The sequence below is a fragment of the Lissotriton vulgaris genome, chromosome 11 (genome assembly GCF_964263255.1).
Source record: "Lissotriton vulgaris chromosome 11, aLisVul1.2, whole genome shotgun sequence".
Lineage (NCBI taxonomy): Eukaryota > Metazoa > Chordata > Amphibia > Caudata > Salamandridae > Lissotriton > Lissotriton vulgaris.
In genome coordinates, this window is record NC_141699.1 from 378,980,303 (window position 1) to 378,996,529 (window position 16,227).

The 16,227-nt window shown below is 45.5% G+C and overlaps 1 protein-coding gene across 2 annotated transcripts in view; it reads right to left on the reverse strand.

Annotated features, from left to right (window-relative positions):
- GGCX (gamma-glutamyl carboxylase) overlaps positions 1–15,958 on the reverse strand; it is a 271,699-nt gene extending 255,741 nt beyond the window's left edge. The window contains exon 1 of one of the 2 annotated variants that reach the window (XM_086943366.1): positions 15,837–15,958. In XM_086943366.1, the coding sequence (XP_086799492.1) occupies positions 15,837–15,861 (25 nt within the window). In that variant the 5' untranslated portion in view covers positions 15,862–15,958. Of the gene's footprint in view, positions 1–7,827; positions 7,872–15,836 lie in introns of those variants that run through there. The other variant, XM_086943367.1, reaches the window with a different exon arrangement.
- Positions 15,959–16,227: the final 269 nt, after the last annotated feature.

Sequence of the window (16,227 nt, forward strand, 5' to 3'; positions counted from 1 at the left end):
GTGTGTCTAAAAATATACTGAGATTAAGAAGAGCATGCCATGGGTTCTGTGTGTAATATGGCTAAAAAAATGAATAGTAGCGTAGTAGGTTAATGTAGGCTGAAGAGCTGCAGACGGTCGAGTCCCGAGCTGTCAGAGAGCTCACTTGTGTCTGCCAGTCATTCTGGAAAAGAAACACCCCCACTTCAGGGCCGGACTGGTACAGAAACCCTGGCAGTAGACTAAAAGAGCCCCTCATTTAGAAAATCAGACAAGTAAAATTGGCCCACATTTGCAAATGAGAGCAGTTTTGAACTTGTCAAGACAGGCGCCATAGTTTTTTTGTACTGTATAGAGGATTGCATGCATCTAGACTTGCTGCAGTTCATTTTTGTTATATTATCAAGGCAATCAACAGTAAAACCTGGTGCACTAGCCCACATACAGCCAAAGGTAATCAATCCATACACAGACTGGTCACATGATCGATCCTTCTGGGCCTGGCAGGTGGCATCTCAAGGAAAAAGAAAGCCGCTGCCCCCAACTCTGCTGATTTAGAAGATAGAGACTCCTTCAATTAATCTCCGGCACGATTTGGTATTTATATGTGGGAAATAAACAGTAAAACCTGGCGCTGCACACCAGAACTAACAGGCCCTGAAACTGACAAAGAAATCAATCAATCAATCAATCAATCAATCATAACACTTGTATAGCGCGCTACTCACCCGGCAGGGTCTCAAGGCGCTTGGGGAAGGGGTCTGCTATTGCTCGAACAGCCAGGTCTTGAGTTGTCTCCTGAAGGCGAGATGATCCTGGTTCAGCCGAAGATGGATGGGGAGGGAGTTCCATGTCTTAGCCGCCAGGTTGGAGAAGGATCTGCCACAAACGGTGGCACTTCGGATGCGTGGAACGGAGGCGAGGGCGAGGCTTGTCGAACGTAGCTGGCGAGTGGGCGTGTAGAAGGTCAGGCGGTCATTGAGGTACTTGGGGCCCAGGTCGTGGAGAGATTTGTGCGCGTGGGTGAGGAGCCTGAACGTGATCCTCTTGCTGACGGGGAGCCAGTGCAGGTCCTTCAGGTGGCCGGAGATGTGGCTGCATCGGGGGATGTTCAGGATGAGTTGGGCGGAGGCGTTCTGGATGCGTTGGAGTCTTTTCTGTAGCTTGGCTGTGGTTCCGGCGTAAAGTGACCTGTGACAGTGACATCCATACTTTGGGAAAGCACTGCTTGCAACTGGCACAGAAAAATAAGAGGACTGCCAAAAGCCTACACTATAAAATCTTCCTTACCAAGAAAACCTCTCCTCCTCTTTTTAAATCTTGTGCCGCCTCGTGAGCGCATGTAAATCAGCGCACTGAATGTAGACTTTGTTCCGTGCCTCCAAAAGACCGTCAAGTTAGTCTGAATCACTTTTGCAGATATGTGCCCTCTACAATTATGCATCTCGGTTGCACAGAGAGTGTTATTATTAGGGCACAAAGAGACTGATGCTCCATGTCAACTGCACTATTCTATAGCAGACTGTTACTTCCTAGCCAAGAAGATCCTCTGCTCACTACGTGCTCATCTCTGCCCGTCAATTGTCAAGGTACGTAATTTACCCTAACATGAGGCTTTACCAATATGAGTCATTGCCAGGAAGTAAATAGTGACTGAGAAATTACTGCACATACGTCTGGCGGCCTGATAGATTCATGACACCTTAAAGCATGACGGGCAAAGTTCGTTAATACGAATGTCTGCTGTGTGCCGTGCTGAGAGAGCGGCCGTGTGCAAACAGCAAACAATAGTTAACATATCGGATCCCAATTATACCACGGAAGCTTTCACCCATTAACTGCGGAACGGACAGTAAGCGCTTAGGTAGACTTACTTAATTTTGCAGCTGAGGGAAGGTGGCCAGAGAAAGCAGCTGCATACTCGGGCCGGTAGGCTGTCTGGGTCACATCTGTGCCAGTGAGGCTCGCTCAGCTACTAGCTGCAGCCCTCTGGGCACTAGAGCTATGAACAGTGGACCATCTCTCTGCCGGCGGCCGCAGTGATCCACATATTTCATCCACCGCCTGCGATAAGGCCTGATACCCTGCCTGGGCCCGGCTATGTAGGCGTTGCCAGGAGCTGACCTCCGAAATGCAGGAAGCACTGCAGCATTAGCAAAATAAAACCAATTTCAGATATCGCGCATGATTCAATTTTAGTGTTACACTGTTGCACATGAGCTCAGCAGCCCCCAATCCTGCCGAGCATCGCGCACAGTGCGCTTCCTGCCACACTCCGCTTTTACCAAATTAATTTTTCCACTAATCAACAGCACTCTCCACAGCCGCTTGACACCTGAGCTGAGGCGCTATATATGCATGACAATGCATTTTTGTGCGGTGATGCGGACCACCACACTGAAATGCGTAAGTATGACGCCTGATGCATGATACTTGGCAGGGCTGCAGCCGTTCTCACACCTGGACTAATTAAAAACTGACTCTGAAATCAGGCTCTGCTATCGGACTCTATACTTATTTCCTTAACTGTAAGACACAAATACTGATAGGTTTTAACATTGGTCCTGAAAACCCTTAAGGTATGATGCAGTACTAGTCTATAAACATTTCACAATACACTATTATTTTTGTAGTTCTACATAGAGCAAACTCGAATGGAAGGTATCAAAGTGCTTTACATCAGCACCAGTTCTATTAAACCTGGACACATTGATTTTTTGTTAGACACTGGGAGATTAAGGGATTTGCACAGAATCGCAGGATATTGAGCCAACGTCGACAGCTTTAGTCCTTACGCCACCCCCCCTCTAGTATTTTGTAAGACTAAAAGCTTTATTCAGATGTTGTGTTTCCATAGTTTTTCCCCCATTCTGTATGGGGCTGTTGCATAGTGTATACTGTGAACTGGGTGACCTGACCTCTCTGCCTAGCTGACTTTAGGTTGTGGTTTGGTATGCATCAGTGTCAGTGATCAAAGTGGGGGCAGTGCTTAATTTGTAAAAAAAGAAGTGCAGGTGCTGAAAATGTTGCCAAGGAGGCCACCGCTCACGTCTTCCTCCAGTGAGCCCCACTTTCAACACTTTCACTTTCGCTGCCTCAGTCTCTATCCTTCTAACCTTGATCTGTTGTGTGTCCCCTAAGTCTTTGCTCTAAGAGTCTATCCTCTCACCGCTCTAATTGTTTTCTATCACCTTTGTCACACCCTGTATTTCTGATTTGCCCTCTATTAATTTTAGCCCTGCACTTTTTTCTCTCCACTTTTACCCATGCTCTGCTCTCTCTCCCTTCGATCTTGGCTCTTTACTATCACTCTCTAGCAGTGATTAGCTGTGTCTCTATTTTATCATTTGTCTGCTTTTTTCCCTCTGTCCTGTCCTCCACATTCTTTCATTCTATCTTCTCTCTTCTTAATGCTCTCTTCGCATCATGCAAAAAGAACTATTGATGAACAGAATGCAGAACAATGTTATACAATCACCCCAGTACAGAGATCTGGGACTAAATCCATCGTTTTTTTGCTCACCATGCCATTCCAGTTTGGACCCAGCCCTATGCAAATCAGTCTTGAACCTGCGCCCAATGGAACAAGCATTTGCAATGCAATAGGTCTCGCATTAGGAAAGTTTGAGCTACTGGTATTGTAAATGACAAATTGTGTATTTATGTGTTGGTTTTGAAAATAGCTAAATTAATAGCTTTGTCATTTACAATGCCAATAGTTTTAACTTTCGCAAATGTGACACCTACAGCATTTGTAATGCAATAGGTGTTGTATTTACGTGACTTAGATGTATTGCTATTAGAAATAACAATGGCTTTTATTTTTTTAATAATTAATACTTAAATAAAAGTTATTGTAATTTATAATGGTAATAGCTTAAACTTTTGTAAATAACTTTTGTTAAGATTATGTTCAGTGTATTTTATTGTGATGAAAATCGAAGAACAGAAGTGAAATATTAAAATCTTTTTGTGACATTTGTAATAAAGCTTGAAACATTGAGAGAACATATTTGAACCAGTTGTTGAATGGTTGCACAGATTGATGCTGTGGTGGCGACGAGTGATGCAGTGGTGACGAGTGATGCTGTGGCGTTCATTGATGCTGTGGTGATGCGATAGATAGAGTGAGGGCGATAGACAGATAGAGAGATGGGGGGTTGTAGAGAGGGGGATATAGACATATAGAGAGATGGGGGGGTTGTAGAGATGGGGATGTAGAGATGGGGATGTAGACAGAGAGATGGGGGTTGTAGAGAGGGGAATGTAGAGAGATAGAGAGGGGGGTTGTAGAGAGGGGGGTTGTAGAGAGGGGGTTTGTAGAGAGGGGGAAGGTGTAGAGAGGGGGGAGGTGTAGAGAGAGGGGGAGGTGTAGAGAGAGGGGGAGGTGTAGAGAGGGGTGTAAAGAGGGGGTGAGGGGGGGTTGTAGAGAGGGGGCGAGGGGGGGTTGTAGAGAGATAGAGAGAGAGGGGGATGTAGAGAGTGGGAGAGGTAGAAAGAGAGAGAGGTAGAGAGAGAGAGGTAGAGAGAGAGAGATAGAGAGAGAGAGGTAGAGAGAGAGGGGTGTAGAGAGAGAGGTAGAGAGAGAGAGAGGTAGAGAGAGAGAGAGGTAGAGAGAGAGAGAGGTAGAGAGAGAGAGAGGTAGGTGTAGGGAGAGAGGGGTGTAGAGAGAGTTAAGGAGGGCCTTTATCTAAGATGACTTATTCATTGCACTTCCTTAATTAACTATGCTGGGCCCCAAGTCACAAGAGCCTGTTCCGAACTTTTAAAATAAAGTGTTATGGGAAGGAGAAAACACAGTAGCTCCAGTCTACGCCACCAACTAATCATTTCAAATGCATCATCTGACATGAAAAAACACAAAATGCTAGCTTTGAAACCTATGCATGCATAGATTTTATAGCACAACCACTGGTGCTGTCAAAGCGCAGGGTCTGAGGAAAAGAGTCTCTTTGGCAGCCCTAGTGCTTTCAGTGGGATGAAAAGTTCACGAGCCCACAGAGATGGGGGTAGCGTTAGCCGTTTATAGCACAGGCGGAAAAGCAACGAGGTATCATGATCTGCGCAAATACTGTAGATACTGGCTGTTCTCACTTTAAATTAAAAATAAAAGGCTGGTAAAATGTCATCAGGCAAAGGTCAACTACGGGATACATAATAGAATATTTAAAATGGTGCATTAAGAAAAAACTTTTTGCCTCATTGCCTATTAATTATATATTTTATTATTATATAAACTGACGCAGCTTGTGCTTTGGCCAGGAGTGAATATCATATGCTAAATTAATGTTACACAAGCAGAAAAAATCCATGAAACAAATACACACACACACAAACAGCATATTTAATAAGTCTTATTTTAAATGATGGTGACTCTGGAAAAGTTCAGCTGTGTCTCTGTAGTGGTACACGGGCCGGGTGAAACGTGAGCCTGTTATTGCAACAGCATGGGGGCATTGGTGTGCTCGGCGGACATGAAAGGGTGCCCGGAGAGATGCGCTTAATTACCCATGACAAAGGAAAGGCAGATGGCCGTGCCGGGTGCTCGACTTAACAAGGGGTGCGAGGGGGCTGGTGTGCGCCGAGTCCTGCAGTGTTAGCAGATCCCAAAGAGTGAGTGAGGGCCGGGTAATAACAAACAGACCCACGCTTTGGCGTGAGTGCAAAGTAATGCATGTCAATGCTGGAGGGAACCAGCAGCGTCACCCAGCATATCCATTCACAAGGGGTGCGAGGGGGCTGGTGGGCACCGGGTCCCAAAGCGTTAGCAGATCCCAAAGAGTGAGGGCGATGGCACCTGTAGGGACGGAATGCCAGCAGTCAGGCAGCATATTAAAGTAGTGGCGTGTAATCGAGCGTTCACTTACCTGAAGCAGTTGGAGAAATCAAGCTCCTTCCTTGTGTCGCCTCTGGAGAGGTGTGTCATCCATTGGCTCAGTAGGGAGATCCTTTATATTGGAAGAGTAATGGAAAGCAACGTGTGATGGGGTAAAATATCAATGGTGAAAACGAGGAGAGACTCCCGTCGACGTGCCCCATCATACACGATTCAAATTGGCTGGTCGGCCTGCGTGTTACAAAGAACGTTCGGCATGCCGATTAACAGGCCTGTGGTGAGTCCTGAGGTGCTGGGGAACAGATGGCCGTGAAGCAGGGGGCGGGGCAGCGGAACCCTTTGAAGTCACGGCCTGCGGCCGTGATGGCAAATGCTGCTGGCAGGGGAAGCCTGTGGGTGAAATGCAAGCTTGTGCACGAAGGAGCTTGTGGTCACGTGATTTCATGTGAACTTTTGAAAATCCGCTCATAAAAAGTCAGCTTTTGGGTTGATAACAATAGGTCCGAGTTTCACTCGACCTAAAAAGTCCAGCCCGAACTGCCAGGCCACGTCCTCCCTGGACTGGAAACAAGCATCCTAAGACTGGTTTTGTGGTTTTACCCCACTTCAACCAGGATAGCTTGATTCCAGTGGCATGGAGAGCACCAGACTTACGTCCCTATGTGTGAAGAGTATGCCCAGACCTGGGTCCTGTGCTCACTCCGCCACTGGAGTCAAGCTATCCTGGCTGATAGCCAGAAACCGGTCCTAGGATGCTTGATTCCGGACCTGGGAAGACATGGCTTGGCAGTTCGGGCTGGACTGTTCCCATGAGGCACAAGGTCAATACTAATTTGCATATGGCCATGTCTGAACTGGGGTAGCGTGGTGAGCAAAATAACGATGGATTGAACCCAGATCTGTGACTGGGGGTGAATGAATGCCAAGGTGCAACATTCCGTCCATCATCTTGTGTGTTTTGCTCTTCACCTCATGGCTGCTTTCTCTTTGTGTCTGATTTGCTCTCCTCCTTGTCTTCTACTTTGCTTCGTTTTATCTCACTCCTCTCTTGTTGTTTCTTCTCCTCTGTACTCTTGCTGTCTCTCATCTCTAGCACTGCTGCTGCCTGTGACAACTATCGTCAGCCTGTACATGTCCCTGCTATTTTGAACTCTGCGTTTTCTTGTTGTCATTCCTAAAGACAGTAAGTTACTATGGGGTAACCCAGTATCCCTCAGAACCCGGGCAATACTATTTTATATAAACAGTGGTTCTGTTGGGTAAAAACTGATTGCTTCAAACTTTCAAGATTAATTCTTACAGTGATTTGTCGAGTTGCAATCTTACTCAATCTGTACAAAACAAATGCAAATCCAAACCAACAAGTAGGGTATAAACAAATTATTTTATGAATTCAGTTGCATTCATAAGTACCCTGTTTCAATATATACATTACAAATCAAGTATATTTCATAAAACGGTGCATCTAATCAGGGTGGTCGTGATATTGAGTGTGCAGTGATATATTGTGCAGTAGTGATATAGAATTAGTGACTTATATACAAGTGAAGGGGAAGAAGAGCAGGATGTTTACCAAAGTGGTATTCAATTGCAGTTATTCCTCCGTGCCACTACAGTTGGCGGGTTCTATGGAATACTCTCTGTTGGTCCAGGGGCTTGTGCCGTCGACGTTTCGACCCTAATAGAGCCCGATTCGCAGGACAAAGCGGGTCTTCATCAGGACTGGGGGGTGAGAAAGGAGTGATGTCGCCTGTTGGGTTAATTAATATTCCATCAGGTAAGGATTTACACTGTAAGTGGGTCAAGAAGAATTGTGGTTTGTGATTCTAGACTCATCTCTGGGGACCAAGAGGGGGCACACCCAGGCTTGACTTGTGTGGATTCTTGACAATAGTAAGCTTTGATTCCAGTGGAGATTGGATCTCTGAAATATATGGGTGTACCAATCAATAACCTATTTCAACCTTTCTATTTGAAAGTGGCCCAAAGCATTGATTGGACTTTACACTTACCCTACTCTGAGGATAAGTAGGTCACTCTATTTCTTCTAATGATTCTCCTCTGCACAGTAAAGGAAGGAAATGGGGGATAATCATTAATTTAGTCCACCCACTCCGTTACTTGCTGAAGTGTATATACATCTCATAATAGAAATATTACAGAACATTGCGCTATATATTAAGGCACACCAAAGTTGAAAACGGAGGACAACCGTTTAAATGATGCCGTCGATGCAATTACATCCAATGCGCAACAGTCTGCAATGGTTCCAATTGCGCTCATTTAATAAGGCAATCCGAATTGACTAAGCACGATGGCACAACTGGAGAATCAATCCTGTGCCGTTTACGTGCGTATTAGTAAATCGAAGTACTTCGTATACCATCTATGTAAATATATCCAATGTGCTACAGTCTACCATGGTTTCAATTGTACCCATTTTATTAAGCAATCTATGCTAACTGAGCATGGGGGTACAACTAGAGAATAAATCATGTGCCATATTTCTAATTCGAAATACTTCAGACCCCCATATGCTAATCTGTTCTGGCGGTCGAGCGCTCACCTTTAAGAATGACATTTCAGCAGCTAAGACTGACACGATTCGTCTCCTTCTCGTTGTCAGCGTTAAGTCAGAATGACTTGATCCTTCGCCGTGAAGCTACGAAAACCAGTATATACTAGTTAGACAGCCGCGAGGATGTCGATCGGGCGGTGCGTCGGCTCGTATCCTAGCAACCAGCTCCAATCACGTAATTCCTCGCTTTCTAGAGTTAATTCATCGCGTGGTCCAGTTTACACTATCTCTGTGTGCAAAAAGTAGGAAGTGTATCATACTGAATGTAGCCAGCACTGATAATAGGCCGAACATGGATTGGGCATTATGTGTCGGTGGTACATATGATCCTACTGCTCTTGGTATAGTCATTTCAACCGGAACTTGGTGACTCATAATATTTTATAGCAAACACTTAGGAGTGCACGATGGTGATTAGTGACATAACGACGGGAATGTATCAACAATCATAGTACTTTACATATACATTTTGGCTATTATGAAGTATATACATGCGCCTTGTAGGACATACATTTGTATCACTAGATAACCAGTGTTGGCAGTCATAACTTTGGTAATAACAGAGGTATTCATGGTGACGGTCAGTCATAGTATTATTATACATAACAAAATACAATATTCAGTGTTTCGTGACAGCGGGCATTTCATCAATGATCTTTGAGCTTGTTTGATTATATCTACTGTGAGAGCGCGCATTCGTATTAGTGATGATGGTCAATCATAGCATTGTTATACATACAATATTTCATACCAGCGGGCATTTTAACGACAATCTTTGTGCTTCAAATGTGCAGTGCACCCTGTTTGGTATCTCTAATGTCATGACACACACTTGTGAGTAAGACAGCCCTATGCCTGATTGTTCAATTACTCATTCAGACTGTTCCATTACTAAAAAATGTTTCAAAACGTTGCTAATTGCACACTCCTGGATAACATAGTTGCGATTCAGGGACCTGCATGTTTTAGAGATATGAGTACCTCTCATCGTAAACCTATTTCAACCTTTCTATTTGAAAATGGCCCAAAGCATTGATTGGACTTTACACTTACCCTACTCCGAGGATAAGTAGGTCGCTCTATTTCTTCTAGTGATTCTCCTCTGCACAGTAAAGGAAGGAAATGGGGGATAACCATTAATTCAGTCCACCCACTCCGTTACTTGCTGAAGTGTATATACATCTCATAATAGAAATATTACAGAACATTGCGCTATATATTAAGGCAAACCAAAGTTGAAAACGGAGGACAACCGTTTAAATGTTGCCGTTTATACGCCACCAAGGCGTTCAACTCGGTCGAATGGGGCTATCTACTGGCCATACTGGGCAGAATGGGCTTCCCCCGGATCTTCATTGCCTGGGTGACATTGCTTTACACCTCTCCAGTTGCTAGGGTCATCGTCAACGGAGTGCTGTCTGCGCAGATGCCGATCACGAGAGGGACTAGACAGGGCTGTCCCTTGTCGCCCCTGCTTTTTGCCCTGGCAATCGAACCTCTGGCTTGCAGGATCCGGCAGTTGCATAAGGCCAGCGCCTTTAATTGTAATCAGAGACAGATCGGCATATCCCTCTACGCGGACGACGTGACTCTCTATGTGCGACACCCACAGGAGCACCTCAACCCACTATTGAGAGAATTTGTATTGTTTGGTGGCGTCTCCGGAGTGCACATCAATTGGAATAAATCGCAATTCTTCCCCCTCACGTCCTCGGTAGCCCAGTTCCCGCTTGATTACCCGTTGGAATGGTGTAGTACGGACTTGAAATACTTGGGAATAGTGGTATCACTCAATAAAGAGGACACGGTCCGATTGAATTATGGGGTGGCCATCTCCAAATTGACCGATAATGTGACTCGTTGGTTAGCCCTTCCGCTGTCGATGGCGGGTAGAGCCTCCCTGATAAAAATGGTCGTCCTTCCACGCTTCCTGTACCTCTTTCAAAATATACCTTATTACCCGGGAGCCTATTTCTTTAAAAGACTCAGGTCTGAGCTGCTTCGCCTGTTCTGGGGCGGAAAACAACCGCGCCTCAGCTGGAAAGTGTTGACACAGCCATATGACAAGGGCGGCTTCGACGTGCCAGACTTGGAGGTGTACTACCTCAGTGCTCAAGCTCAACATGCTTACTACTGGATTAACCCCACTCCCTTTATGCCTCAGGTGGCAGCTGAGGATTGGATAGTTCACCCGCTGCCGCTCAAGGGCATGCTGATGGGGCGGGTCGGAGACGTCGAGACGCCTGCCACCACTGTCACCTGCACCATGGATGCGTGGCGTAGAGTGTCCAGACTACTGAAGGCCCCCATGCTCTACTCACCGGCGTTGCCCCTTTCGTACCATCCAAAATTATCGCTCCTGACAGAACATGGGTTTCATTCCATGTGCAACCGCATCCAACTTCATACCTGGGGTGATCTGTTTCAGGAGAAACGATTCCGCACAAAGGAACAGTTCTTTCGAACTACCCCCCGACGCCTATGGAGGTGTTTTATTACATCCGACTCCGTCAGGGTATGAAGGAGATCATTCCTGGCTACCCGGAGGAACCGGGCACAGTCCTGCCGCTGCACGTTATGCTCGTGTCGGACGGCAGACACCTGGTATCGAAACTGTATTCAGCCATTCGGGAGCAACGCCCCCCTATTCTGTCCAGGGCACGAACTGCCTGGGACTCTGACCTGCCCTCTGCACTCACTGACGAGCAGTGGAGATACTGCTGCTCGGTTACTGCCAGGGTTTCCTCTAGTTGTAGACTGAAAATTATCCACTATAAATTCGTACAGAGGTATTATTATACCCCAGTCAGGAAACTGCGATTTCGACTCTCGGAAGACGACAGATGTGCGAGGTGCCGTGCAGAGGGCGCAGGCTTCCTCCACCTGGCCTGGGAATGTGGAGTGATACAGGAATACTGGGGACAGGTACATGCTGCGCTTCAGGTGATGATCGATGGCCCTCTTACCATCGAACCGATGGTGATGCTGCTGGGATATACCAAAAACGTTCCCAAATCGGATCGCAAGTTTGTCGATCTGGCACTCCTTCTTGCGAAACGGAGAATTGCTTGTAGATGGGGGAGGGGGAGGGCACCTAAATTTAAGGAATGGCTGGACGATCTCACGTATTGTCAGGACCAGCACGGTGTTTATGCAGACCTGATGCCTGCCCGCTGTAAACCTAGTGACTTTTGGTCCCCCTTACAGGTCTACTGGTTGTCTCACATGACCCACAGCGACTCTTCGGGAGATGATGAGCCGATATCTGGCCAGTGAGCACTTGTATGCACTATACGCCACACCCACCATAATGCATTCCACTCGATAGCACGGGCCTTGACCCGCTGAGCTCTGCCTTTCACTGACCTCCCATGGACAGCCCCCTGGGGTACGGCATAGGACCACACACACGTGGCACACGAATAACATACTGATACACCAGGTGACATGGTTGGGACACTGGATGGGGTTGGGGAGGTCCGTGGGCTGGCGATGCTACGAATTGCTCTCCTCCCTGCCGGGGCGACACCTGAACACGAGGGTGGGGAGGCCCCCCCCCCCCCTCTGCTCCTTGCTCGGCTGTGTTGGTAGAAGGATGGATACAGATGCGGTGGCTTGTGGCTCCAGGACATTGAAGGAACACGTCTATATTGTCCCTTACCTTGTATGCACGCTGTTTGCCCGACGTATGTACCGTCATTGATATTGTATTGGATTATTGATGCTATTACTGTCAGGACTCTGTGATGCACAATGTTTATAAAAAAGGTTTAAAAAAAAAATGATGCCGTTTATGCAATTACATCCAATGCGCTACAGTCTGCAATGACTCCAATTGCGCTCATTTAATAAGGCAATCCGAATTGACTAAGCACGATGGCACAACTGGAGAATCAATCCTGTGCCGTTTACGTGCGTATTAGTAAATCGAAGTTCTCCGTATGCCATCTATGTAAATATATCCAATGCGCTACAGTCTACCGTGGTTTCAATTGTACCAATTTTATTAAGCAATCTATGCTGACTGAGCACAGGAGCACAACTAGAGAATAAATCATGTGCTGTATTTCTATTTCGAAATACTTCAGACCCCCATATGCTAATCTGTTCTGGCGGTCGAGCGCTCACCTTTAAGGATGAAATTTCAGCAGCTAAGACTGACACGATTCGTCTCCTTCTCGTTGTCAGCATGAAGTCAGAATGACTTGATCCTTCGCCGTGAAGCTACGAAAACCAGTATATACTAGTTAGGCAGCCACGAGGACGTCGATTGGGCGGTGGGTCGGCTCGAATCCTAGCAACCAGCTCCAATCACGTAATTCCTCGGTTTCTAGAGTTACGTCATGGAGTGGTCCCGTTTACACTACCCGTGTGTGCAAAAAGTAGGAAGTGTATCATACTGAATGTAGCCAGCACTGATAATAGGCCGAACATGGATTGGGCATTATGTGTCGGTGGTACATATGATCCTACTGCTCTTGGTATAGTCATTTCAACCGGAACTTGGTGACTCATAATATTGTATAGCAAACACTTAGGAGTGCACGATGGTGATTAGTGACATAACGACGGGCATGTATCAACAATCATAGTACTTTAAATATACATTTTGTCTATTATGAGGTATATACAGGCGCCTTGTAAGACATACATTTGTATCACTAGATCACCAGTGTCTGCAGTTGTCGTAATTTGACAATAATCGGGTTAGCGTTTAGCTCAGCTACACAAATTCCTTCTTATCTTGACCTCGTTTGCAGAGGCCATTTTGTATTGTTTGCTTCCATTTCCATGAACATGCTGCCTCGTGGTCAGCATGCCCTTTTGTCCTTCCTCTGTACCGATGACCGTCTAACTTGCCCAGCAACAGGCTATTTTTAGTACTGGTCAAGCTTGCGCATCCGTAGTCAAACCCTCTGTATTAGTGGACGGTCATCGCTTAGGAATGTTCCCCAAACTGACCAGTGGTACTAAAACTCCTCCCATAAGTTGGCTGTGTTCCAGAAATGTCCTTATATGTACCTAAACTGAGAAAATGTATTCCGCCTACTCTTTTTATTACTGTAAAATTGTATAAAAGAGGTCGCGCACCGATGTTCGGTGTGATACTTCTTACATTGCCGAAGGGTGCTGTAGGATTGTACCACCACCCCATGGGGTCTTAATAAACTTGTCTTTTGTATTTCCAGTTTCCGTGCCAACTTCTATGTTACGGTGTCATGGAGTTTTTGCAGAATATGTAGATATGAGGAAACCCAATACCACACAGTCATGGCTTTGGTAATAACAGAGGTCTTCATGGTGACGGTCGGTCATAGTATTATTATACATAACAAAATACAATATTCAGTGTTTCGTGACAGCAGGCACTTCATCAATGATCTGTGAGCTTGTTTGATTATATCTACTGTCATAGCGCATATTTGTATTAGTGATGATGGTCAATCATAGCATTGTTATGCATACAATATTTCATACCAGCGGGCATTTTAACGACAATCTTTGTGCTTAAAATGTGCAGTGCACCCTGTTTGTTATGTCTAATGACATGACGCACACTTGTGAGTAAGACAGCCCTATACCCGATTGTTCAATTACTCATTCAGGCTGTTCCGTTACTAAAAAATGTTTCAAAACATTGCTAATTACACACTCTGGATAACATAGTTGCGATCCAGGGACCTGCATGTTTTAGAGATATGAGTACCTCTCATCGTAAACATATTCCCAGATGTGGAATAATCTAGTAATCGGACACTCGTGGTGGAGATCACATAGGTCTGTAGCATAGTACATCTATGTCCCAAATCTCCTAGGTATTTGACAGGGGTGTGTGTATGCTTTTTAGAGCTCACCTATCTGTTTTGATGTCTCCCCTTTCTCGTTAAGGCCCTCTTGTACAGAATTCAGACAATGTATCCATTTACATTCTTTGAAGTTAAGGGACCTCATGATTGAACCACCCACAGCACTGGGGATTATCTTTTTAATGACCTTCCACTAAATGTCCTCAGGTTTGTGATTGTGTCTGACGTAGTGTTCTACTAAGGGAGCCCTCAAAGTTCTACACCTAATGTGGCTCATATGCTGCAGAATCCTTGTTTTTATCTTCAGGGTTGTTTGTCCACTATACGTTTTTGTACATGGGCATTTGATTGCGTAAATTACAAGTGAGCTGTACACGCGATGAATTAACTCTAGAAAGCGAGGAATTACATGATTGGAGCTGGTTGCTAGGATACGAGCCGACGCACCGCCCAATCGACATCCTCGCGCCTGTCTAACTGGTATATACTGGTTTTTATAGCTTCACGGAGAAGGATCAAGTCATTCTGACTTCACGCTGACAACGAGAAGGAGACGAATCGTGTCAGTCTTAGCTGCTGAATTGTCATTCTTAAAGGTGAGTACTCGACCGCCAGAACAGATTAGCATATGGGGGTGTGGTATCTTTGTTTTCTCTATGCTATCCTTCTCTACCTCTTTTGGAATGTTCATGTGATGCACCTTTCAGAATGTTGGTGTTCTGCCTGAGAGTTACAGTTGGCTGGGCTGAGCACCATGCTGGATGCTCCTGGTGGGGTCTCTCTATACAACTTGGATTAAAGCATCTCTTAAATACTACATCACTTGTGGACATTTCATTTTTACATATTGGCGACGATCTTAAGAAAGAACCTACTTTTGTCAAGTCAAGAAGTACTTCAAGCTACAAGATATTAAGAAAGAAAACTACAAATTATGAAAGGACCTCCTGCAACAAGAAAAGCTAACCCAACTGCCAGTATGACCCCACCAGTGACCTACAACCGGTCGCCCACAGCAGTCTGGCAGTCGTCCTGTGTAACAGTGAGTCTACAAATTTTAAGTTGGTGCTGTGCCCTGACTCTGGGTAAGCCTGTTTGTTTTGACTTTGGGACTCACGCTCCATCCTCACATGAGGGTGAGCATTCCTCTTGCCAACTCTGCCTGTTGTCCTATTTACAAGGAGAGCCTATTACATGCTGTGTTGGAGCTGTGCCCTCAAGAGTACATCCACATTTTTTCAACTTTTGGCTCATCGTATGCAGTGCCTTCGCGTGAGGGTAAGCATTAACCTTTCTGGAAAGATATGTGACTGTTCAAGTATGGGTACATTTGGCAGCAGTGACTTTTCACTATTGGTTAGTTTTATTTAATGTCTTTGCCAAGAGGAGGCTTTTCAATTACAGAACTGGGTCCATGTTTTTGAGTTAACAATGGACGTTGTTTGGTGATTTCTGCTTGTTTCACCCATTTGCCACCATCTTTTGACAATGCTTCATTTTTGAGGAGATTTCGTTTTTCTAAAAAACATTATTTCCTGTGTTTTTGGGCGAAAATCGAGCTACTGCAGCTCGATAGTTCAACTGTTTTTCCTCTTTTCAAAAGTCAGCACATGACTATCATTGTGCCCGCTCTCACCTGCTGTTTTGTTCGGAGCCTTCATTGGAATTTCTGTGATGCTGCCTTCCTCGGACCTTCTCTGACGTACTGTACCCTTTGCCTGCTGATCTGGTTTAGTGTACTGAAGCGCCGTGAGCCACTCTGCGATGCGTCACTGTACGTGCCGCCATGTTTGTCTTTGAAGCCTTTCCCAACGTTGTTTACTCATCAACGGAGCAGCTCTGAGTAATTTATCTCCTGATGTGTGTGATGGTAAAGAGACTTCGAGTCTTCACAATTAAAACACGCAGCGCGAGGTCTATGCGCAAGGAGTATTTATATTAAATGAAGCGTGTTTTATTGTTATAAAGCAGCTGTTTTGTCTCGAAGATTTAGACAGAACAAGAGCGCGAATGTGCTTATTATGTAA